General features: G+C 37.6%; 1 protein-coding gene across 3 annotated transcripts in view; it reads left to right on the top strand.

Annotated features, from left to right (window-relative positions):
- Positions 1-26,128, top strand: part of ESRRB (estrogen related receptor beta) — a 59,358-nt gene that overhangs the window by 8,075 nt on the left and 25,155 nt on the right. For 2 of the 3 annotated variants that reach the window (XM_070733902.1, XM_070733911.1), the window contains exon 2: positions 13,706-13,822. The exons of the other annotated variant lie outside the window; for it this stretch is intronic. In XM_070733902.1, the coding sequence (XP_070590003.1) occupies positions 13,706-13,822 (117 nt within the window). The remainder of the gene's footprint in view (positions 1-13,705; positions 13,823-26,128) is intronic. 3 annotated transcript variants of the gene reach the window in all.

Raw genomic sequence — 26,128 nt, 5'->3', positions numbered from 1 at the left:
TCCCTTTTAAATTTATAGTACTTTGGCTGACTTCTGTAGCAGAGAAATAGCATGCTGAATTTCACTTTTGCCTTCAAGGATGTAAACTATTCTACCCATCTTTCTTTCACTTGAATATTTGACCAGCATTCTCTTCACCTTTTTCTCCAAATCATGAAAATGTTAGTGTCGGGCTCAGAACTAATCCTTATGGCTTCCCACCTAACTGTCTATAAACCACATAGGGCTTTAAAGAGAATCTGTTATAGACATGACATCTTGGACATGCTATAGACATGACATCTTGGACAGATGTTGAGCATCCAGATTTTCTCTGCTTATTTCCTTTCCTTTGAAAGCTATTAGTTATGTTGGAACAAATCTCATAACTGGCCCTACATCCTTGGGTGATAGCAATAGGAGATTAATGAGAATGTTTTAATTATAACCAATTACCTAATTTGTTGGGGGGCAAAGCAGACAGTTTTTGTTAGGTTCTTCTAACTATCTATTTACTTACTTGATAAAGCAGATGCTTTTGTGCTCCCTTGCTCCATTTCCATGATCTAAATCCTTCCTTTTGAATATGCTATTAAACTCCAGGAAAACAATTCTAATGCAACCATGTACTTTACCCCTATTTATCTTTTTCCTATTGCATAGTGGAATATAAAAGTTTAAACCAGGTTAGTAGTGCAAAAAAGCTTAACTTTTCCCAATGCAGCTGCTCCAAGAACAAATTTTATCCTCATGTAGTTTCTTAAAAGTGATGGAAAAGTTCTAATGAAGAGTTTTGATTAACCCAGCCACTTTTTACCATTTGAAATAAGAATGTAATCATGTTTTGTTACATACAACTGTGCACAAGAGGCTTTTTTAGCGTCTGTAACTGTCTGTTCTGTTTACTCTTGGCTATTATTGGGCAACATTTTGTTTGTGAAAGTGATTTTAGACAAAGTAACTTCTGAGAATATGTTCACAGTGGATTCCCATGCTTTCAATTATTACTTTAATAAATTTATAAGATAAGAACATCGGATACTCTGAAGGTTTACATTTAATCTTAGTACCTTTTGCTTTTTCAAAACTAGATAGAAATGATAGATGTATTAATCTTGAATTGAGACAGTATGGTCTATGAAATGACAGAAATTCCTCCTGAACTTAATGGACAATTACTTTCAAATAATAGTTTCTGAGTTACATTAGAAATATCTGTACATTAGTGTAACTGCAGCCATGTACTATTCAGTCCCAACAGAGTAAGACTTTTGAATCAGAGTCTAGGGAATGGAATAAAATGTTCTTAATTTGTCATCAACCCATTGTAACTGTACTATTGTAATGTCTTTACTGCTAGTGCAGGTATAGCTTCCAGCCTGATAACTCCGCCAATGTTGGTACATTTTTCGGGAAGATTTATCTATTGGCTGCAATATTGTGATGTGCTTTAGGTGGTTGAGAACTGTGCTTTTCCTTGAAAGAATAGGAAGTAATATTTATTTATTTCATTTATTATTTAGATTTGTATGCCGCCCCTCTCCTCAGACTCGGGGCAGCTCACAACAAAGTGAAAAACAATTTATGACAAATCTAAATTACTGTTTAAAAATATTTTAAAAACCCCATTTTCTAAACAAACATACATCCAGACATACCATTCATAAATTGTATATGCCCGGGGGAGATGTCTCAGTTCCCCCATGCCTGATGACAAAGGTGGGTCTTAAGGAGCTTACGGAAGGCAAGGAGAGTAGGGGCAGTTCTAATCTCTGGGGGGAGCTGGTTCCAGAGGGCCGGGGCCACCACAGAGAAGGCTATTCCCCTGGGGCCCGCCAACCGACATTGTTTAGTTGATGGGACCCAGAGAAGGCCCACTCTGTGGGACCTAATCGGTCGCTGGGATTCGTGCGGCAGTCCTCATAAATGGTCACCTGGTTATTTGAGAAGGCATCCTTGGAATTATTTGGAAAGACAGTTCTTCAAGATTCGTGGGCATATGGCATTTGCTCGAGTAATGTTTTGAGCAATAATGGAGTGTAAACTGTTTCTCATTATTGCCATTGATGCTGTGTCAATTTGTCTCAATCCTGATTCCCGTGGGCCATTTGGAAAAATAAATCATTACTTCAGAGAAATAGAATACTTTATGAATGAAGTCTTGGAAATCCTCAAGAGGAAACCCTTTCCAATCCATTTGGAGATTATGAATAAATGCTGTTAAATAGCTACTTTCTAAAAACTGATATGATGAAATTTCCTTGTTTGATACATTCCAGTTGGTCAAACCATTTGGAAACAATCTATAACATAAGGAAGCATGTTGAAACTGTTCTTAAAATAGCCTATTGGGGATGTCTCTAAGGATTTCCCTGAAGGATCTTGAATCTACTAACATGGACTGCCCACACCCCATCATCTTCCTTGGTGACCTCAACCTACCACATATTAACTGGACATTAAATGAATGTAGCATGGAACCTATCCACTCTACTATATATAACACAGTCACCAGTCTGGGACTTGACCAACTAGTAAGTGGCAATATTAGATTTGATAACTGTCTGGATCTCATCTTCTGCAACAACAAAAGTACAATATATGGCTTAGAAATAAAAGAACCTTTTTCTGACAGTGACTACAGCATGATAAACTTCAGCCTCAACCTAAGCCACACTAAGATCCACCCAAATAACGCGACTCCGAAATTCAACTTCAAAAAAGCGAACTACGAACTCATTGATGCCCATCTTTCAACATTAAACTGGCAAACTTTATTCTCTAACTGCAACTCTATGGATGACCTCTACAACACATTCTTGCTTGAGATGAAAATAATCATCAGACTTTACGTACCATTTGCATCTGCCTCAACCAAGAAAAATAACCTCCCCATCTCAATAAGAAAATTACAATTTAAAAAAATCTCTCTGGCATAAAAACAAAAAAGGACAAGTAGTAAACTTCAAAAGCCGTTATAAAAGCATATGCAAACAAATAAAAGCAGAATGTCTCAACTACCACAGCATACAAGAGGAAAACCTTCTACCCACCAAATCCAATCGTGCCTTCTACAACTTTGTCAACAACAAACTCAAGGACTCTAGACCTATCTCACCTCTCAAAGGACCCAACAACAAAGAATACCATGATGATTCATCCAAAGCTAACCTTCTCAATTCATTCTTTAGCTCTGTCTTTGTCAACAGCAATGATTCATCCTCCAAATTCATCACTCGCACCTCAAACTCTCTCAATGACCTAACCCAAATAGACTTCACTGAAGACCGAGTTGAAAAAGCATTACGTGACCTTAAACCTTTCCTATCAGTCGGACCAGATGGTTTATGTGCATACTTCCTAAAAAAGCTCTCTTCTGCTATAGCTGGACCACTAAGCATAATTTTTGAAAATTCCTTCAGTACCAGCACACTTCCTAAGATATGGTCAGAATCAATGGTCATCCCTGTCTTCAAAAAAGGAGACCCCTCTCTTGTCGATAACTACAGACCAATATCACTATGCTGCGTTCCATGTAAAGTTATATTATAAACCAATCAATTACTCTCCAACTAGAAACTAATAATCTGCTCTCTAACAAACAATTTGGATTCAGAAATAAACTATCCTGCAATCTGCAGCTCGTTCACTGCAAAAACATATGGACAACTCATCTTGATCAAGGAAAATCTATAGAAGCAATTTATATTGACTTCTCCAAAGCCTTTGATTCAGTGGTCCATGACAAACTACTTCAAAAACTCAAATCCTATGGCATCTCAGGATCCCTCCACAGCTGGATTACTGCATTTCTGTCTAACAGGCAACAAGTGGTCAAAATAGGAAGCTCCATATCCACACCCGTCCCTGTTAAAAGCGGTGTCCCTCAAGGTAGCATACTGGGACCTACACTCTTCATTCTCTACATCAACGACCTTTGTGATCACATCACAAGCAACTGTGTTCTTTTTGCAGACGATGTAAAACTCTTCAATACCACTGATAACACAACTACTCTACAAAAAGACCTAGAATCAGTTTCTGACTGGTCCAACACATGGCAACTCCAAATCTCAACTAGCAAATGCTCTGTCCTACACATCGGCAAAAAGAATCAGAACTTCAAATACAAACTTAATAAACAAATTATCACAGGTAATCCCCACTCGGTCAAGGACCTCGGGATACTAATAACTAAAGATCTAAGTGCCAAAGCCCACTGCAACAACATCGCTAAGAAGGCCTCAAGAGTTGTTAATCTAATCCTACGTAGCTTCTGCTCTGGAAATCTCACATACTTACCAGAGCTTACAAAAATTTCACTAGACCCATCCTCGAATACAGCTCATCTGTTTGGAACCCATATCGCATCTCAGACATTAACACCCATGAAAATGTTCAAAGATACTTCACAAGAAGAGCCCTTCATTCCTCCACTCGAAACAGAATACTCTACGAAATTAGACTTACAATCCTGGGTCTTGAAAGCTTAGAGCTACGATGCCTTAAACATGATCTAAGTATTGCCCACAAGATCATATGTTGCAATGTCCTGCCTGCCAAAGACTACTTCAGCTTCAACCACAACAACACAAGAGTTTCAAGCTTAATATTAACCGCTCCAAACTTGACTGTAAAAAATATGACTTTAGTAATCGGGTTGTCGAATCATGGAACTCCTTACTCTATAGTATCATCCCCTAACCCCCAACATTTTACCCTTAGACTATCCACGGTTGACCTCTCCAGATTCCTAAGAGGTCAGTAAGGGGTGTACATAAGCGCACTAGAGTGCCTTCCATCCCCTGTCCTATAGTCTCTCCTATATCTCGTATTTCTTCTCTACTATATCCGCTATAACCTTCATTGTGTATTATTGTGTATTGGACAAAATAAATAAATAAATAAAGAAAAACAAAAAATAAAAACATGCCAATGATGTATAATCAGAAAAACCAATACATCATAGTAATCATTCACCAATCTTATAGCTTATGCAGTATTTAAGAAAATTATGGAAAATAAAATATGTGAACAATTTATTTATTTTCAGCATTGTTGCCAAACTTTTTCTAACAAATATTCAATGTAAATTATGTTCAAAACAAAATCCATATAAAAGAATAAAATAAATGGTTTTCACTGTATTTCAAAATAATTGATATCCAATGGTATTGTAATATAAAAATAGGATAGTAGCTTCTAGTACCAGCTGTCTGACCTAGAAGGTCAGATAGGGGAAAGGAAAAGTAGAAATAGAATAAAGCCTATAGAAAGTCCTCTAGTTCAGTGATTTTCAACCTTTTTTGAACCGCGGCACATTTTTTACATTTATGAAAACCTGGGGCACATTGAGCGGGGGGAGGGGGGAGGCTAAAAAAAGTTTGGACAAAAAAATTCTCTCTCTTCCTCTCTTTCGCTCTATTTCTCTCTCCCTCCCTCTTTCTGGCCCTTCCTTCTTTCTCTCTCCATCCCTCTTTTTTTCTCTTCCTTCCTTCCTCTCTTTTTTGCTCTCTTTCTCTCTCCCTCCCTCCTTCTATGTCTTTCTCTCTCTCTCCTTCCCTCCCTCTCTTTCTCTCTCTCTATTGCTTTCTTTCTCTCTCTTTCTCTCTCTCTTGCTTTCTTTCTCTTGTTCTCTCTCTCTCTTGCTTTCTCTCTCTTTTGTTCTCTTTCTCTCTCTCACTCTTTCTCTCTCTTGCTTTCATTCTCTTTCTCTCTTGCTTGCTTTCTTTCTCTCTCTGAGCTTCGTAGCACAACCTGACCATGTCTCACGGCACACTAGTGTGCCGCGGCACACTGGTTGAAAAACACTGCTCTAGTTAATACTCTAGTTTTAGATTGCCTGCCTTATTTACCACAATTTTGAGGGGGTGCAATGTGTCAAGATGCACATTTGACTTTGTTTATCCAGCAGGAAAAAAAAATCTGAGCTTTGAGCACATATTTTGCAGTTCGAGGGCCCTATGTAACTGTACCAACCTAGGAAGGCTAAATTTCACATATTCCTATTTCTTTATTAGAAAAAGCTCAGAGCTGCTTCCTAGATTAGGTTCCACTTTCATTGTGTGGCTCCTCAAACATTGTTGGGAAATGTCCACTTGATTTAATTACACGTGGTAGAGTGGAATAACTCACGTTCAGAGAGCATATTCTCATGGACAAGTGTAAGCCTGCAAATATCCATGTAGCTTTCCTTGCTCATTGGCATGCGTTGCTTCCTCCTCTAGCTGCTGAGGATACCTTGGAGCTCTTTCCATCATTGTCTGCCAGATTGCCCCTAGTCCACAGCGACTGAAGTGACAGCATGACTGCCAGGTAGAAGAAGGCTACTGGAATCCTGATGAGTTAATCTCATCACTTTATCACAAGGCACTTACAGAAATTGCAAGGTGGTGTGAGTAGCTCTTTTCTTCTGGCAGACAGCCCAGGACTCATAAAAGAAATTGACATACTTTGTGATGGGGTAAAAATAAAATAACAACAGAGCAGAGAACTTTGTTAAATATTTGAAGACAACGGTTTATCTTGTCCTGGAATTACTTGCTTGTGGGGAATACACCATCTGCTTTTGTAGGCTTTTCCTCAGATAAGTCTAAGGAATGGAGAGAAATTTGTTTTCTTTTAGTACAAGCTTAAAATATTACTTCCAAAATACAAACCAGAATGACATTGACTTTGGCTCACAATTTTTGCATCGTAGTTTTCCAATCATAAAGTGCATACATGAATGGAATTAGACAGTAATAATGCGCATATGCAGAACATTTGCTTGCAACAATGCGTGTATTGGGGGAATTGGGGGATACACAGAAATGGATATAAATTTTGTGCAGACTTAAATTTATAAACTGACAGAGCAGTAGGAAAACATGCATTTGTCTGGGAACTCTGCTTATTGCTGTGTACAGGCTGATCTACTTTCATTCATAAATACAATGCCCTTGCCCATCTTTGCAAATTGTAGCATGTTGCTTTTATAAATACATACAAGGTCACCTAGTGAGCATTAATAATTTGAGAGTGTTTGTCTGGATTCTTCCTTTTGAATGGGGTCTATTTTAAATGTGATCATCACCGGGCACAATCTGGTTAATTAATATGACTTAAAGTAAAACCTCCAATTTACTGGCTGGTGAGGTCTGGGGGTTTCTCTCTCTCTCTCTCTCTCTCTCTCTCTCACACACACACACACAAACACTCTCTGTGTGGAGCAGACTTGAGATTAGGCAGAGTGTGGAGAAGTGGAGAAGGGTCATTCCACTAGTTTACTGGTGGAAAAGTTATGGAACTGTAGAAATGCTGAACATCAACTTAAAAACACATTAAATATACTTTTGCAGGAACTGTATTCTGGGAGTTGTAAAAAGAGAAAAGAAGTGAAAGATAAAATGCAGGAATATGAAAGGGCAAATTTATTGGCTTTTTAAAAATTCTGCCTTCCTGTGCATATACAATGGCAGAGATTCAGAATTGAACTGCAGTGACAAGGCAATCCATCCATCCAGCTGCAAATTTGGGGGTGGGTGGGTTTGTAGCTGAATTGAAGTGCCACTGCACTTCGGTTCTTAACTGGAGATCAAGCCTGCCTTTCCCCATTACAGCTTTTAGAGATATTTGATACTGCCCCGATTATTGAAATTACAGTACTGTGCAGTGCTAGATTGTAGACTGGATGGAAGCAGATGTGCATAGCTTATGGAACTCTTGACCCATCTCTCTGTATCCTGAATGTAAATCTATAGTAGCAGCGAGTCTGTCAGCATGCGGCTCTGGAAGGAAGAAAACAGCTGCTTCTGTTGTTGATCCTAAGTGGGTCCTAACTTCTTAAGTCAGTTAACCAAATCATATTTCTTTTAATTGCTGCACATTTCAATCCATTTGAATCTGTCACTAAAAAAGACAGAAATGTTATATGGTGTCCTCCTCCTTATGGTGTCCTCCTCCTTATGGTGTCCTCCTCTGCTGCAGTGCATGAGCCTTTTTGGATCACTCTGACTTGAAAGTGTTTTAGGGCAATCCAAATGACCCATTTCTCCCTTCACCTAGCAAATAGCCATTCTTTCATACAAATCTAATAAATAATAATAATAACAATAATAATAACAATAATAATAAAAATAGAAAAATCAACAGACCATCCAAAGTGCAGACTCTGTAAAGAAACAGATGAAACAATCGATCACATACTCAGCTGCTGCAAAAAGATCGCACAGACTGACTACAAGCATAGACATGATGCTGTGGCACAGATGATCCACTGGAACTTGTGCCGGAACTACCATTTACCAGTGGCAAAGAACTGGTGGGATCATAAGCCCGAAAAAGTGGTCGAAAATGAACAAGCAAAACTACTGTGGGACTTCCGACTTCCGACTGACCGAATTCTGAAGCATAACACACCAGACATTGTGATCATGGAGAAAAAGAAAGTATGGATCATCGACATCGCAATCCCAGGAGACAGAAGAATTGAGGAGAAGCGGCTAGAGAAATTAGTGAAATATGAAGATCTAAAAATTGAGCTGCAACGACTCTGGCATTAGCCCGTGAAAGTGGTCCCAGTGGTACTTGGCACGCTGGGTGCAGTGGCAAAGGATCTCAGCGGACATTTGAAAACCATCGGAATTGACAAAATCTCCATCTGTCAATTGCAAAAGGCCGCTTTACTGGGATCGGCAAACATAATTCGCCGCTACATCACTCAGTCCTAGGTGCTTGGGAAGCGCCCGACTGGTGATAAAATACAAAATCCAGCATAGTGATCTCGTTTGCTGTGTTGTACTGACATAATAATATTAATAATAATAATAATAATAATAATAATAATAATAATAATAACAACAACAACAACAACAACAACAACAACGGCCATATCATTCTCTGTGAGGCTTCCTTTCTTGCAATTCTTCTCTCTAGCAGAGTTCACTTTTGTATTTAATGCTTAGTTTAAAAAGTAAGAATTTACTGGGGAACAATTTGTGTAACACAATTTCTGTTGAGTTTGATTTTTGAGCTTTTTTATAGTTAATTAGGCATGCTGGTTTCAAAATTGTAGTCAGTTTTCTTCTACCCAGTCAAGTTTTTTCTCTACACCTTGTATATATAATATAGTTGATTAGGCAACATGAGCATCAAATTGCATTTTTTACATAGCCATCTTGCTAACTTCACAGAAAATCTTGATGCAGTCAGTGATGAGCAGGGTGAGCGATTCCACCAAGATTTGAAGGTCATGGAGGTAGGGTATCAAGGTAGATGGGATATACATACGATGGCTGACTATTGTTGGAGCATCAAGCGAGAATGTCCATAGATTAAACACGCCAGAAAAAGCTATAAGCGAAAAATGTTACCTTAATATATATAATTACTGTTCAATAAAAAAACAACTATTTGTATGAACGCAATTTAACTTGAAGTAACTATTATAGCCTTTGTATGAATAAAATAAAATATTCTTGTAAACAGTATACTTGGTAAGTTTTTCCTTTCCTTTCCTTTATATGCACAATTTGTATGACAATTTGTATCCTGTATCTTTAAAAGTTAATGTGATAGACAAAAACTGTGGTTATTTTTGGATCCAGAGCCCAAAAGTTAGTTTGAAAACAAGTCACAGATTTAAGACAACGAATTTGCTGTTCTCCAGTGTTGTTGCTATTCATAATTATATGCTAAGTTTCAGATTTGTAAAAAAAGAAAGCATTTTAGAGGGCATATGGAAGTTGTACCTGTCTTTGCAGGTAAGTGAAAGACAATATCTGACTAGGTCTATATCAAAGCATTTGCACAACACTGGTGACTCTTCCTTTGCAATATAATCTTCCAATTCCCTCCCCTGCCCTTAGGAATCCACAACCTCCTCTTCCAACAAACACATATTTCTCTCATTTCAGGCAGCAGACCTCTGGGCAGAGACCGTGCCATTTCTAGATTTAATTATTTCACCATAAGGATTAATTTATGCTGATGCATCATTTAGTGTGAGGCTGTAGTTGTCTTATTATGCCTTTGAATTGTTTTAATGACATTTTATATGGTTTTATAGGATTGTTTTATTGCATCCTCTTTGGTACTAATTTTAATGAAAAGTAGGCTAAATTTGTACAAAATAAGTACAAAAATAAAATATTTCTCAGGCCATTTTATGCCACTCGAGGCTTTCATTTCCTATGAGCCTCTTTAGCTATTTCTTTGAACGCGTGAAAATTACTATTTGCTAATTATATCAGAGAGGCATTTTTATCTGTTAGCTTGTTTAATTCCCCTTTCTCCAATGCCTGTGTTGGAAAGGAAGACTGAGGGGAACAGTTCTGATTGCAGAGACAATCTTTATAGAGTCAACTGTTCATTGTCCCAGTACAGCATCAAATCTAAGATCAAATGCATGGTCCCGGTTAGTTTTCTGTGCTCCTTCCCCTCCGTCCAAAATGTCTCCTGATACAGCATGTAGTTTGATCTTGGGAGAAGTGATCTCTGTTTTTAAAATGACCTCATGTTACTGATGACTGATTCTTCTTTCCGGGTCACAGAACGAATTAAGTTCTTAAGTAGAGGTATCACTGTATTATAGGCCAAGAGGAAGTGCAGATCCTCTTGAGAAAATGTGATAGTGCAAGGAAAGTCAAAGGGAAGGGCATGGGAATGGATGAGCTTCATTGCTGGAGATTTCACAGAGTAGCAACCAGGAGGTCTGGAAATTGTTTGACTCTCAGAATCTGCTCTGATGGATCAACTCAGGAGTTACTTTTTTCATTTCATTCATGACCCCAGAATCACTTTCCCTTTGATGTGTTCTTTATCAAATTGTTAAGGCAGACTCATCAGAAGAATCTTGCAACAATGCAGGAAAATTCACAAGTTTGGTTTTAGACCAGCAAAGATGGTTTTTAGAGCAGCCCACTAAAAATCTCTTTTTATCTTTTACATGATTTAATTGTGCTCATCTGTTTGATGCTTCCTTTGGAATGACTGTTTACTGGTGGAAACTTTGTTCAAAAGCCACCAACACCATAAACTAAGAAGCTGAAATGGGAAAATACTTTTGGTTTTTCCAACTGTTTCCTTGCTGAGTTTTAGCTTGCCCACAGTGTTTTTATTTTGGTAAGAAAGCAAAAGGAAATAATTCCCAATTGCCAAAGAACTCTGGCATCTCTTCCTCCATCAATCTCATCAAACCTCATTCCGTGCAAAGGGCTTTTGCAAACTACTGTGAAATAGTCTTGATTGCCAGAGTTAATCAGAGCCAAGAAAAATTTAAAACTGCGTTTACGTAATTGTGCTTGTATGAATGTGTCCAAGAGATGGAAAGAAATATGTGCCTCCTGATATATAGTTCAGCTTTAGACTAAATAGTGTTTGAATAGAAGGATGCTCTTTAGATAGAAACATGCATTACGTCACTCTACAGTACACTATTTATAATTCCCTCAACACTGTCAAACTATAGTATTTACTAAGTGTGCACTACTGTTAGACTTCCTATCATTCCTATCACCTATCTCCTCCCACTAATGATTGTATGACTATAACTTTGTTGCTTGTATCCTTATAATTTATATTGACTGGTTCCTAATATGATTTGATTGCTTATTTGTACCAGGATTATCATTAGGTGTTGTACATTATGATTCTTGATGAACTTATCTTTTATTTTATGTACACTGAGAGCATATGCACCAAGACAATTTCCTTGTGTGTCCAATCACACTTGACCAATAAAATTATATTCTATTCTCAGTGATGGGCTCCTATGGGAACGGTCAGGAACGCAGTTCCAGTAGCAAAATTTGGAGCTCCACCCCAGAGCACCCAATTTGCACTGAAAGATGTTGAAACAAAATGCATAAGCCACGCCCACAGTGTGGTAGTAAAAATTTTGGTAGCCCATCACTGTCTATTCTGTCTTGTTGTTTTGTTCTGTTCTATTCTATTCTTTTTTTCTATCTGTCTTAAAGACGGAACTATTTACTGAAATTACCATATTGTTTAGGGTATAAGACACACCGGAGTATAAGACGCAGCTTAGTTTTGGGGGAGGAAAATAGGGAAAAGAATCTGCTTACCAGATCTGGCTAGCGTCCTTAGTCTGGTCAGCTTCAGCACATTATTTTATCTCCTGGTTAGGGATTTTAAAAAACTTTATTCGGAGAGAGTAACAATGAAAGAGCTTGCAAGCCAGTAAGAGCTGGGAACATCATTATCACCTGGAAAGAAACATTCAGAGCAAATAGAGCAATGGAAAAAATCCTGCAAAGACTTAGGGCTTGGAATACTTTCGCAGAGAGCAATAATGAAAGGGTTTGCAAGCTGATAAGAGCTGGGAGCATTGTTAGCACCTGGTTAGGGCTGGAAAGAAACCTATTTGGAGCAAGTTAGAGCAATGAAAAAACCTGGAAAGCCTTAGGGCTTGGAAAACATTATTTGCAGAGAGTAACAATGAAAGAGCTTGCAAGCCGGTAAGATCTGGGAACATTGTTAGCACCTGGTTAGGGCTTGAAAGAAACCTATTTGGAGCAAGTTAGAGCAATGAAAAAACCTGGAAAGACTTAGGGCTTGGAAAACATTATTTGCAGAGAGTAACAATGAAAGAGCTTGCAAGCCGGTAAGATCTGGGAACATTGTTAGCACCTGGTTAGGGCTTGAAAGAAACATTTGGAATAAGTAGAGAATTTTTTACAAAATACAAAGATGGTTTGGGAAACATTCTTCACAGGGAGTAACAATGAAAGAGCTTGCAAGCTGTTAAGAGCTAGGAACATCGTTAGCACCTGGCTAGGGCTGGTGCTGGAAAGAAAACTTATTCGGGCTGGAAAGAAATTTATTTGGAGCAACCTAGAGCAATGAAAAAAAACTGCAAAGACTTAGGACTTGGAAAACATTCTTCTCAGGGAGAAACAATGAAAGAGCCTGCAAACCTGTTGGGAAGATAGTTAGCAGCTTGTTATGGCTCATGGGGGGGGAGCTACATTTAGAATATAAGACGCACCCAAATTATCAGCCTCTTTCAGGGAGGAAAAAGGTGTGTCTTATAATCCAAAAAATATGGTATGTTATCTCCAAACATGTTTACTAGGAATTGATGTGATACAACCAATTTGTCATTGGACACTGAGGATAGAGTCCTATCTTTTCTTTTATGTACACTAAGAGCATATGCACCAAAGACAGATTCCTTGTGTGTCCAATTGTTCTATCCCAAGGCAAGTATGTAAGTAAGTAAATAAATAAATTAGTGCAATGTTTTATTTAGACCCCTGGTTCCCAACGTGGGGCCCACACCCCATAGGGTGGCAATTTCATTTTAATGGGGGCAATTGGAACCTTGTTTAAACCTAGTTAATGGCCTTTTAGGCTTCCTCCGCATGAATAGTTCACTGTTTGAATAATAAGAATTATATGTCATGGGGGGGGGGAGGCCTCAGGATTTTAGAAGTGCTTAGGTGGGGCAGGGCCAAAAAAGGTTGGGAACCACCTTATGTTTTGACATATTATGTCCAGTATAGGGATCCTCAGACAATATTGTCATTAATATATTTAAACGGTGAAAAAGAGAATTGGTCCAAGGAACTTAGGTAGACTGATGCTCCCAGTCTTTTAATTCCTCTGATTCTGGCAGAAAGATTGTGTTGAATGTTCTCATTCCTATTTGTTTTTGGGATGGCTTTTTTTTTTTAAAGTGCTTGCTTTCACCTGTCCTCTCTTTTGTTCCACTTCTTATTTCCAGGGAACATTGAATATAGTTGTCCAGCTACCAATGAGTGTGAAATCACAAAACGGAGACGCAAATCCTGTCAGGCCTGTCGTTTTATGAAATGCCTCAAAGTGGGGATGCTGAAAGAAGGTAAGGTGGGCCACCTGGTGCTTTCTATCTGAATATAAAACAAAATAAGAGAATGGCTGAAAAATTAGCAATTCAATTAATCTGATCTCACTGACTTGCCTCAGAATGTGGAGGAGCCTAGGGGAGATCTTCAGATAACAGAACAGTTAGGGAGATTTTTAAAAAAGCTGAAGATTGAGCAGCACTATTGAAGCAGTATTGTGGTTGGCAGGATTTCAGTCATCTTGATTTATTTTATTTTATTTTAACTGACCCCAACTTTAAATGATATTTGGCCAGGGATGGGTGTATATAGGCCATCAGAAGATATGTATTGATAGTGTTCTGTCTTACCATCATTATATATGGACACTTATTAAATCTGATATGCTGTTTTCGTTTACATTTTGGTTATTTAAGTTATACAGTAGTTTGGTTATTTTTGTAAACTATAAAGCAAATGAATAAATACTACATAGGAACTCACCATATAGAAATCATTTTCTTGGTTTTGCTGTATGAAGATGATGGAGAAAAAACTCTTTCTCTGATGAGCAGGCAAAGATCTCATTTGTGAAACAAGCCTTCTCTTGCCCATTTATTATTAGGGCAATTCCTTTATTAAATCCTTCACAGAATACAGCATGCAAGCTACTGAGTCCTCAGGGCTTCTTCATCTGCAGCAGCAGGTATGAAGAGGAAAACAGGTTAAAAGATGGATGATGTTAGAGTGATTGAGTCTCTGTATCGTTGCTCTCAAGATGCAATGAGTGAAGAGGTAGCCGCCATTCAAATTAGGCTGTGCTAGATACTGTGAAAGTTTCAGATTGCATCTAGGACTGCCCCGAAGAATACTAAGATGAAAAACATAATTAGGATAGCCCTCTTAAAAAGGGGGGTGGGGTTAGACTCTGTTTGTTATCTGTATATGTCTTCATCCTTATTTGACATAAATGGGTACTTGGGCAGGAAGGAGAAAAAAAAGATCAGAATGAAACTAGATCATTTTTGTATTTTAAAAGCTGGAGAACTTAAAGTAATTGTAAAAAGCTGCATAAGCTAATGCAATAGAACCTGAGCTTGGTTGCTGTACCCAATTGTTAAATGTCTACTCAGGGGGAAAGAAATCTGCTTTCAGATGATATACAGTATGTTCTAAACAAAACTGCAGACGTTTTGACATCTGAATGTCAAATTGCAGTAACAAATTTTGGCCGAGTGAATTGAGGCTGCTAGGGAGGTGGGGCAGGGGGCATTTACAACCTCAGAACCTATATTTTTGGATTAATAGAATAATGGCAAACCTAGGTAAATACAGCTGCCATTTGTCTAAACTCTTCCTCTAAGATTCAGAAATACAGTGCCTGAAATATAACCTGATGGTGTTGGCCATTTCAGTCTTCCCACATTAAGACTGTCCGTAAAAAGCTTCAGGAAAATTTGGAAAGAAAAGTATTTGTAAACGCATTAGAATAAAGTGGAAGAGAAAAGTCAACACAAATCAACAGCTCTGTGTTTGCCATAACATAACATTCTTACCCATGATAGCTATGAATGTTTCTACTTAGCTAGAAACTGTCCCAAATATAAAACTGTTTTACATGTTTTGGTTATATTATTTCATTCAATAAGGCTGTACAGAAAAAATAAAATAAAATCGACTGAAAGGAAGAAATGCAGGTACATTGTCTTTAGTGTTCAAAGAATCAGTAATACTCTGTAAAAAATAAAACCACAATAGTTTGACTTGCTACAGAGATAACACATAAAATTGGTCGGGGTTTTGGTTTTTAAAGTAATAATAGTAATAGTAGTAGTAATAGTAATAGTAATAATAATAATAATTTATTAAATTTGTATGCCGCCCCTCTCCGAGGACTCGGGGTGGCTCACAACAACATAAATAGTGTACAAATCCAATTTTAAAATACAATTATAATAAAATAAAATAATCACACAACCAATCAAACCATACACCAATCTTGACAATTGGAATGTGTGTTAGTTTCCCCATTCCTGGTGGCAGAGATGAGTTTTTAATAACTTACGAAAGTCCTAATCTCTGGGGTGAGTTGGTTCCAGAGGGCTGGGGCTGCCGCAGAGAAGACTCTTCCCCTGGGTCCCGCCAGACGACATTGCTTAGTCGACGGGACCCGGAGAAGACTAACCCTGTGGGACCTAATTGGCCACTGGGATTCATGCGGCAGAAGGCGGTCTCAGAAATATTCTGGTCCGATGCCATGTAGGGCTTTGTAGGTCATAACCAACACTTTGAATTGTGACCGGAAAGCAGTTGTTGGCATTCCTTCCTGCAGCTATATTAGAATATCCACTCTACCTCTCAGGGACTAGAGTAGAGGCTCTGCATCTTCTCATTCTGTATCTAAATCAGTCTTTACAGCAGGGCTCTCCAAATTGGCAACTTTAAGATTTGTGGACTTCAACTCCTAGAATTCTCCAGCCAGCTATGCTGGCTGGAGAATTCTGGGACTTAAAGTCCACAAGTCTTAAAGTTGCCAAGTTTGAAGGCCTCTGCTTTACAGTTACAAGGGAAGGAGTTTCATTTACATGTCCATAGTTGAGAAGAGAATGTTGATATTCAAGTTAATATTTCATCTTTCTCATGTCCAGAAACTAATCTTAGAAACTATTTCATATATGCCATTTCTTAATATTTAGTTAAACGCTACTTACTTTTATTTGGAAAGGCATGCAGCAGGTCTATATACTACTGAAAAGTGACCCCAGACTATAGGATGTCTTGTAATTAAATATCAGTTTTCCACATTTTCTTTATATTTTTAAAATGTTTCTCTTGTTGTCTAATACTCATCTTTATAATAATGACTGGTAAACATACAAACAATAGTACTGATTCCCTCCCCCCTCCCCCCATGTTCAGCATTTAGGGCTATTTCAAACTGTATAAATTGGATAAAAATAAAATGATTGTGATCATTTTCATCAGTATCATTGTAGATCTACGATTTCAAGACCCCAGGAAACCTGCTGCCTCAGGCTATGATCCTGTCTAATTCAGTATTCTCTTCTCAGCAGATGGCTGGCTGGACTAGCAAAGCTAAAAAGCTGACATGAATGTAATAGTATCACACAGATCTGTACCTTAGTGGAAGCCATACTGCCTTGTGCCTTCCTTTTAAAAAAAAATAATTTTTATTATATAAACATTAAAAATAAGACAATATACATTTGTTTGTATAAATGTTGTACTTACATCTTATGGGACAAAACAACAAGACATTATATGAGATGTATGATTGCTTTTTATATTAAATTGTTTTAATCATTGGATTTGTACTGTTTTATGTTGTGAGCTGCTCCGAGTCTCCGACGAGGGGCAGCATACAAATCTAATTAATAATAATAATAATAATAATAATAATAATAATAATAATAATAATAATCCCCCTGATTGCTATCTATAAATTACTAATAATGCAACATACAACTATGCTCAATATACTCACTCACTGCCATAACATAACACTATAACTTAACAATATGTCGTTAAACTACATACGCCTGCTATACTGCAGGTATCACCTCCTTCCCTTTCCCCATCCAAATCCCATCCTATCTTATCTAACCATATTAATATATCTTTAAGTAAATCTATAGATACGAAACCATAAAACGTTAATTATTAAGTATAATATGAAAATGCACAGTTGAATGTTTAAAACTGATAAGTTATATATCTCATGTTGAAATATGTCTACTGCTTTGTATCCCCCTTACTTTTTGTATCCCTATTTCCCCCCCTTTTTTCCTTTTTTATTTTCTCAAAAACCAATAAACTATATTTTTAAATAATAATAATAATAATAACAACAACAACAGCAACAACAACAACAACACAACTTTTGCCTTGTGCCTTCCTTATTGGAGGCAATATATAACCAGCATAACTAGAGCTCACAAGATTAACTTTATTCTCCATGAATTTGTTTAATCTCTCCATAAACCCATCTAAATTAATAGTTGACAGTGAATTACTGTATTTTTCAGAGTATAAGATGCACTAGAGTATAAGACATACCTTAGTTTTGGGGGAGGAAATAGAGGGGTGGCGGAGAAAATCTGGTTAGCCTCTTTAGACTGGTCAACTTCATCACATTATTTAATCCCCTGGTTAGGACTTTTAAAAAACCTTATTCAGAGCAAGTAACAATGAGAAAGCCTGCAAGCTGGTAAGAGCTGGGAAGATCATTACCACCTCGTTAGGACTGGGGGTGGGGGGCGCGGAGGAAGCTTCAAAAAAGCTATAAGTATAAGGTGCACCCAAATTTTCAGCCTCTTTTAGGGAGGAAAAAAGTGCGTCTTATACTCCGAAAAATACAGTATATGGAATCAAATTCCAGAATATTTGCTATAAATTCTTTATTACATCATTGTCTGGCAAACTCTTCAGTTTAACCATCTACTGCAGCTGAATATCAGCAGCTATAGACCTTAGCTATATCTTTTGTTATATATTTTCATTTGGAAAGGTAGCCAGAATGTTCCAATCTAAATTCAAATTTCAGAAAAAATATATAGGTATTCTTAGGCTTTATTATTTATTTTTTAGAAAATAGATCTTGACACTTGCTCTGAAGCATCAGTACTTGAGGACCCCCGCCCCAACATTTAATAACACATGCACCATAGCCCTCTAGTCCCCCTCATATATCATCTACCTATTATTGTTTGCTTAGTGAGGAATAATATTTGACATCCCCAAAGATAAAAGACAGAAGATAAGGATTGTCATTTCAAATAGGGTCAATGAAAGGGAAAATGGAAAAAGTAAGGTTCCAAAGGGACTCTTCAAAACTATGAAAGACTACCCTTGTGATGTAGATGCTGGGACTTGGTAGAGCAAGGCAGAAAGCGAATAAAAAACAGAGGCAGGAAGGGACAGAGTGAACAATCAATAGGTTTCTCAGATATCGTGGCTGTTTTCTTAAAGAGAGCCCCAATCAATGCACTATAACTAAAAGGATATATGAGCATAGAGCCATCTCAATTACTTCAATTTTTATACTGCAGAGTAGCTACTCATTGATATACCTAAAATTCTAAGTGAAAACCTACCTATTTAGATTCTGAAATATAAGTCCGGAACGTGCGTATTCAGTATGTTGGTTTTTAACCTATAGTTAATCATCCTTCTCACAAAAAATTTTTTTTCAGTTAATATTCCTTTAGGGGCTTTAAATCTTTAGACATTGTCCAAAGTGACATAAAGTATTTTTGCTGAATATACAGTTTTGTTCTCAGAAATCACCCTGGAGGAAAAAATTGGTTCCAGATTTTGGCCAGGAGAATATGACCTTCAAGCATGCTTGAAATAGGGAAGATATGTTGTATCTAGTAACAACTAGATATTTGTTTTACAAATTTTGATATTATTTTAATAAAAACAGAAGACAAAGTAATGGATAACTGAGATCAAATGTCATGTATGCATATTTTTTTTTTTAAAAAAAACCAGTTCCTATTTCTGTGTGATGCTGAAGCCATTCTTTTGTGATCTTGAACTTCTGAATTAGTAGTGAAGAAAAATGCTATACATTCCCTCTGTGTGAGAGAGAATTGCTGGAAAGCTTTGAATACCTTAGATAGTTTTGAGCAGTTAACAGGCACAGGGACTGCAATCGTCTCTTGGCAGCTTATAGTCTGGAAAGCCTGTCTTTGAAAAAGGCTGGATATAGCCTATATCTGCAAGGCCTTGTAGGAAATGAAAAAGAAGGAGGAGTAGGGAAGAAGGAATCATAATGCCAGAAGGTCTTTTAAAACGTTTCCCTCTCCAATCCATCTCCCAGCGCTCTTTTGTGGACCACTTAGTCTCTGATCCTGCCTTTTCCCACTGATAGGCAGTGGGGGTCCCTTCTCCCCCCCCCAATTCCAGATCCTGCCTTTTATTTATTTATTTATTTACTTATTCATTTATTTAGATTTGTATGCCGCCCCTTTTGCAGCCAACAGGCATGTGGGCTGTTATTATACAATCTCCATTACAATCTTTTTCTGAGAAATCTCATTACAGTTTTATAGTTTTTAAGTTTATAAATTTTGGTGCTTTGTAAATACAGTATATTGCAGTACAATCTCCATCATCCTGCCATCCATAAAGACAAGGGAGATCTAATGAGTACTACAAGGCACATCTCTGTATGTGGACAAAGCACGTTGAGATCCTCCTTGCTGTGTAACAATTGACAGAAAACCTGAGCTATGATTTTGCTGAATGATGCTCCAGAATTGGAGATAAACACACAGTAGGTTGGCTGCATTCTGAACAAAAATTCAGCTAAAAATGGTTTGAGCCGAGCCTTGACTTTAAAGCCTTGATTTCTCCTGTACAGGCAAAATTTTATCAAGGGATGCTTTCCCATTGATAGCATTTCCATTGTAGAAAAATGCTTCCGCTGCTAAATCTCTGCTTGTCATGCAGTTCTCAAAGGCAGAGGGAAGATCAAGGCCAGAGAAACCAAGACAGATGTTACGTCGCTGAATGGGGCACTGCAAGCACCAGAAATCCAAAGTCACTTCTGCTATAGCCAGTGCTTGTAGTCAAGGCACTTGGTTAAAAAATAAATGTTCCGTTGGTAACAATTACTCCCCATCCCCTTATTTTCCCCTTAAATCCCTTTCAGTGGCACACTGCCATTTTAGAATACTGTCTGTCTGTCAAATGTCCCTACTGAATTCCCTTCCCCACCCCCCAGCTTTCGATTTCCATGTGTTTTCTGAAGGATATTTGATTTCAGTGAAAGCTCTGCTGACATCCAGACAGTGTGTTTGTGCTTTCTCTTTGTGCTTTCTGGGAAGGATGAAGACTCCTCCGGGGATTCTGGGTAATTGGGTTAGTGGCCAGCTCATGTCAGGAAATTAAAAGGCAGCCCTGATCAGGTTGCTGTTGCCTCGGGTTTAATGGCGTTGTATTTATAGAGCATTCTGCTTCAATCCTGTGCCAGAAATACCATTTTTCTGCACAGTTAGATGAATGAAGCGAATGATGTAAAGTTTTCTCAGGGAACAGCACACATTTTCAGACAGATTATTTTAGGGTCTATAAGTGTATTTGCAAATATACTGAGCTATTTTAAGAACAACTTTACTGTACTGTACTATAAAGATATCCCAACTATCTCCCTCTCATATAGGAAATTGTGTGTGTGTGTGTATCTCTGTGTATGTGTGTGCATACCTCTTTTATCATAAGGATACAATTGAGAAAAATGCTGTCCTGGTGCAAGAGGAAATTAATAGGATGTTAAACATAAAATGAGTGATTACAAAAGAGATGGCAGTATTAGTAATAAGGAGTAATATGGGTGAATTCAGAGAAATTTAAGAAGCAGCTATAGAAAGTGCCCAATTGGTACCGGAACATGGTGGAACACATTCAGTTTAAAATTATGGATTTAAAGATGAATATGATTAATGAAAATAAAGTGAAAGAACTGATGAGAAGATGGGATGGGGTTAGAGGTTATATGGTTAATAGAACTTGAGACCAAGGTATAAAGAATAAACTGGAATCACTCTATAATTTGTAAATATTGTAATGTTCTTGGTTAAAAAAGTACACCCTCATTTTGGTGGAGGCATCTCAATGAATGATGTTGGGTGGTGGGAGCACACATCACTGTGCACTGTGTTTCATGTAGTGTATATCTGTCATTATTAAAAATTAATAAAATTTATTATTTTTTTTTTTAAAGAGAAAAATGCTGTCCTGGAAATTCAGCATGACATCTAATATTAGGCCTGAAGTTCATTTTCCCTTGTATGGGATATTTCCCAGACATTTTAATTGTATTTTAGTCTTGGGGTAGGAAAGGAATGTAACTATACTACTTTTTTTTACATCTGTCTGTTTTCACTTGTAACAAACTGGGTCTTTAGCCAATATTTTGAAAAGAAAAAAAATGGTAGAATTGTTTAACATCCATTAAGAAAAGAGGGGGGAAAGATTTCTCTCCAAAAACTGTTGTTATCAGATGAGTGAGGGAACATCTGATCTTAAACTTGTTGGGCAGATGTCACCTGGCTCAGCCACACTGAATTGCCACTTGAATAGATCCTCAGAACATCTCCTCTTACGGCAGAGGAGTTGTATGGGCGCAGATGTTTTTAAAGGACTTCTGTAACATAAGTGGCACCAACAGGATGGTTAGAAAATTGACAGTCTTATTTGAAACGTGAAGTAATGGCATATTGCAGGCAGAAGTCTTTTTATTGCCAACATTATAAATATCCATGCCATGGCACTTTATTCAGAAACCAAAACAACATAAAACAAAGCAGAAAGAGAAAGCCTAGGAAGGAGAGGAATTTCTGAAAACATCACCAAGCAGGCTGGAAAATTATATGATTTTTTTTTTTTTTTAAAGTTGCCTTGCTAATAATTTAAAAGGTAGGAAACTATTTGTTGTTTTGGGTACAAATTTTTTTTTCTTTCCCTACACTTACCAAGAGCTTTGAAAAACAGTCAAACCGCAGGATACGAGTTCATTGATTTTGTACTGCTTCCTGCTTTAGTATTCATACAGATAGTCCATTTGTATACAAGATAAGATGCATTCACCACCACCTGCCCAAGGGTAGCATTTAAAGTTTAGAGACTTTCGAGAGTAAGGAGATTGTACCCTGAAAAATAACAACAATTAGCATTTCATACTTCCCTAGATATATCCCCAAAGAAATAGAGATAGGGGCAGTGATTTATGAGATGCAAAGACCATGAAAGAGGTTGACCTTGATAAATAGAAACAAGTGTAGCATATGAAGCTGATCATAATACAAGTTTATTTGATGAGAAACTCCCTTCCCCGATTCAGGGCTCATGTTTAATTCTTGGGACTACAACCCAGTCTTCATCAGATGAGCTCAGAGCAATTCTTACGTGGGTACTGAGAAATCCTAGGAGACCAGGCCTCCTAAAGTTTGGCTGTAGGGTTGTGCCAGGTTTACCAGAGGTAATTTTTGAGGTTATAATAAGAGCAGTTCTGCAATTTCAGAGCTGCCCAGTTGCTTGCTTTTGTATTTTGTTTCTCACCAGATCTGTTGTTTTTCATCATGTCTCCTATGATCTGTTGTCTCCTATGATTTGTTGTTTTTCATGGAGATTCTCAGTCATCCAAGTCATGGTTTCCGAAAGGTGCTCATATTTCCTATAATTAATTTCCTTCTATAAAATCAAAACCATTTTTCTTTTTCTTTCATAAAGTTAGCTTGAAGACAGTGACAACTCAAAAGAAGAGGGATCAGGCAAAGGAATACCGGAGGGCCATCCTCAAACTGTTTCGATTGCATTTAATGAGACCTTAATGGAAGATTCATTCTTGCATGCTCCTTTATTGCCTCCAAACATTATCTAACAGATTTTACATTAAAATGGCGATGAGCTAAATGCTTGTTCCCATATTTACATCATCTTCAGAAGTGATAGAATTGGAAGCAAATTCTCTGAATAACTTGTGAGTGATTCTTTCCTTTTTTGGCCCTTTCTCCTTCGGGAATTTATGTCAGGAGTGACAGCATTCACAGAGTTACTATATTTTTTGGAGTATAAGACGCATCGGAATATAAGACACACCTTAGTTTGGGGGGAAGAAAATAGGGAAAAGAATCTGCTTACCAGGTATTCATCTGGCTAGCGTCCTTAGTCTAGTCAGCTTCAGCACATTATTTTATCCCCTGGTGAAGGGCTTAATTAATTTTTTTTATTCTGAGAGAGTAACAATGGAAGATCTTGCAAGCCAGTAAGAGTTGGGAACATCATTAGCACCTGGAAAGAAACAGACAGAGCAAGTAGAGCAATGGAAAAAACCCTGCAAAGACTTAGGGCTTGGAAAACATTCTTCTTTGCAGAGAGTAACAATGCAAGCCAGTAAGAGCTGGGAACATCGTTAGCATCTGGTTAGGACTGGAAAGAAACTTACTCAGAGCAAGTCAGAGCAATGAAAAAAACCTGCAAAGACTTAGGGCTTGGAAAACATTCTTCAGAGAGAGAAACAGTGAAAGAGCCTGCACGGAAAGAGCTGGGAAGATAATTAGCAGCTAGTTAGAGCTGAAAAAACTACATTCAGAGTATAAGACGCACCCAAATTATCAGCCTCTTTTAGGGAGGAAACACCGAAAGATACAGTACATCACTGTATTAGCAACCAGCTGCATTTTTCATCTCCCCCAATGTCTCAGATCTACCATTGTTTTTTAGACAATTGTAGAAGAAATTAGAGACCAGTTCATGCTCATCTTGAGGCATTCAATAAAATGCCTAATTTTGGGATAGGGCTAAAAAAGAAAATGTTCAGAATTTTCCCTTTGAAAACTCTCTTCTGAAAATGTTTGGTTAAGCATTGTATTTCATATCATTCCATGTACCAGTATAGGCACACACACAAAACACACACACACACACACACACACACCATTATGTTTCCCAGAGGGGTGGGAAAGCATTTTGTTATCTTCATATGCTAAGTCATTTAAATGCATGGAGATTTAATGATTCAGATAAATTACGATTGAGACCGAATTTTGTTTTCTTTTAATTAGGCAAGTAAACTAATTGGGACTGTTTAAAACAGCTTTGTGTTAGATAGCCTCCCTCTCCCAATGCAAAAGTACTAAATCATAGTTGGTAGCTGCTTCAAAGGGAGAATTTGTTTTCCTCTTGTTTTCTGTCTAGTGAAGCAACAAACTAGATCAGGTGTATTGTAGAATCACAACTTGCACTGCAGAACCTTTTGCTAACAGTTCCCAGTTTTTCTCACACAATGGTCATGACTTGGCTCTAGCTAATGTCAGACTTTGAATCTCAGCAGTTAGCATTTAAAGCAGAAACTTACCATGATCTCATTTTCAATTGGCATCCTCTTGTTGGCATCTTATGCTTAGTATATTCATCCTCTATCTATTCCCATTTCTTTAAATGGCTCAGTTCTGTCATCTATTTACTTCTCCATTTCTAATTTCTATGGGTTGAGACTTTTAAAAAGGTAAGTTGTTCAAATTATATAATTTGCACAAATCATCCTCTGTAAATTTCCAGAATCTATAAACCATGACCAATAAATCTGACAAATCACATTTTTCCTATCAGGTAAGTTGTCCATCTCTGCAAAATCCAACCATTTTAGTCTTTGCTTCTCTCTTGAATTTCTTATCCAGTGTTAGTCAGGCCATGGAGTGGTAGAAAGAAGTGTACAAATGCAGACTGACATTCAAATAACAAGATATTTAAAGTAAAGTAAAGATGGACTGATGGAGAACAAGCAGGTTAAAATTAAAGTTTAAGAGATTGTATTTAGACTGCATGAATTTAAGAGGTTTTTTAAAAAAGTCTTTCTCACTCAAGTGCTAGCGCCAGGTAGAAAGAGGGAGAGACAAATCTATTTTATCCTGATTTACAGTTGATACAACAGGAGAGAATAAGATTGCATGCAGGACAATCCCGCTGAACTAATTTTGAAGTCAAGAAACTTGTTCCCAGTAGTCTTGAAGGAACTGTCCAAAGTGCTAGATTTTGTTTTCAAAGCCCTGGATACAGATAGTGCAGAACCGGGATATATACCAGGCAGTGTTTTGCCAGAATTGAATCTGCCCATATGAAGTTATACTTGTTGCACTTGTCTTGTGGTAGAATAGACTGACTGCTTGTCTTTCAATCTAGTGCCCTAATTTATTTACTTATTTATTAATTCGACTTCTATGCTGCCCAGTCCCGAAGGACTCAGGGCAGCTTACAACAGTATAAAATAAAATAAAAAGAAGTCAAATATAAAACTAAGTTATAAAACCATTAATAAAAACCCTAATAACATAATAAACTAACTCAACATGCATACTAAACATTCATACAATTTGGCCGTTGTTGTTGTTGGTTCATGGCCCCCAGGCCTGTCGGCAAAGCCAGGTCTTTATGGCCTTATGGAAGGCCAATAGGGTGGGAGCAGTACAGATATCAGGGGGGAGTTGATTCCATGGAGCCGGGGCGGCAACAGAGAAGGCCCTCCCCCGCGGTCACACCAGCCTGCATTGCTTGGCTGACAGGACTTGGAGGAGGCCGACTTTGTGTGCTCTTATAGGTCTCTGTTAATGCTTCTATTACCCTAATACTTTCTGAAAATCCTTACGCTATCCAACAAGTTTGTACGATGTCCAAATGTACATGCTTCTCTCATTTGTTTTCAGTGAGGAGGATGAAGATGGACAAGGAGCTACATACAGAACGTAGCTCCTGAGTTGCATTTCCATAATTTTGAATGAGATTGCAAACTTGTGAGGTCATGAATGTATCTGTTTATT

The sequence above is a fragment of the Erythrolamprus reginae genome, chromosome 1 (assembly GCF_031021105.1).
Source record: "Erythrolamprus reginae isolate rEryReg1 chromosome 1, rEryReg1.hap1, whole genome shotgun sequence".
In the NCBI taxonomy this organism is placed as follows: Eukaryota; Metazoa; Chordata; class Lepidosauria; order Squamata; family Dipsadidae; genus Erythrolamprus; species Erythrolamprus reginae.
Note: the sequence above shows the minus strand (reverse complement) of the source record. Positions and strands in the feature narration are given on the sequence as shown.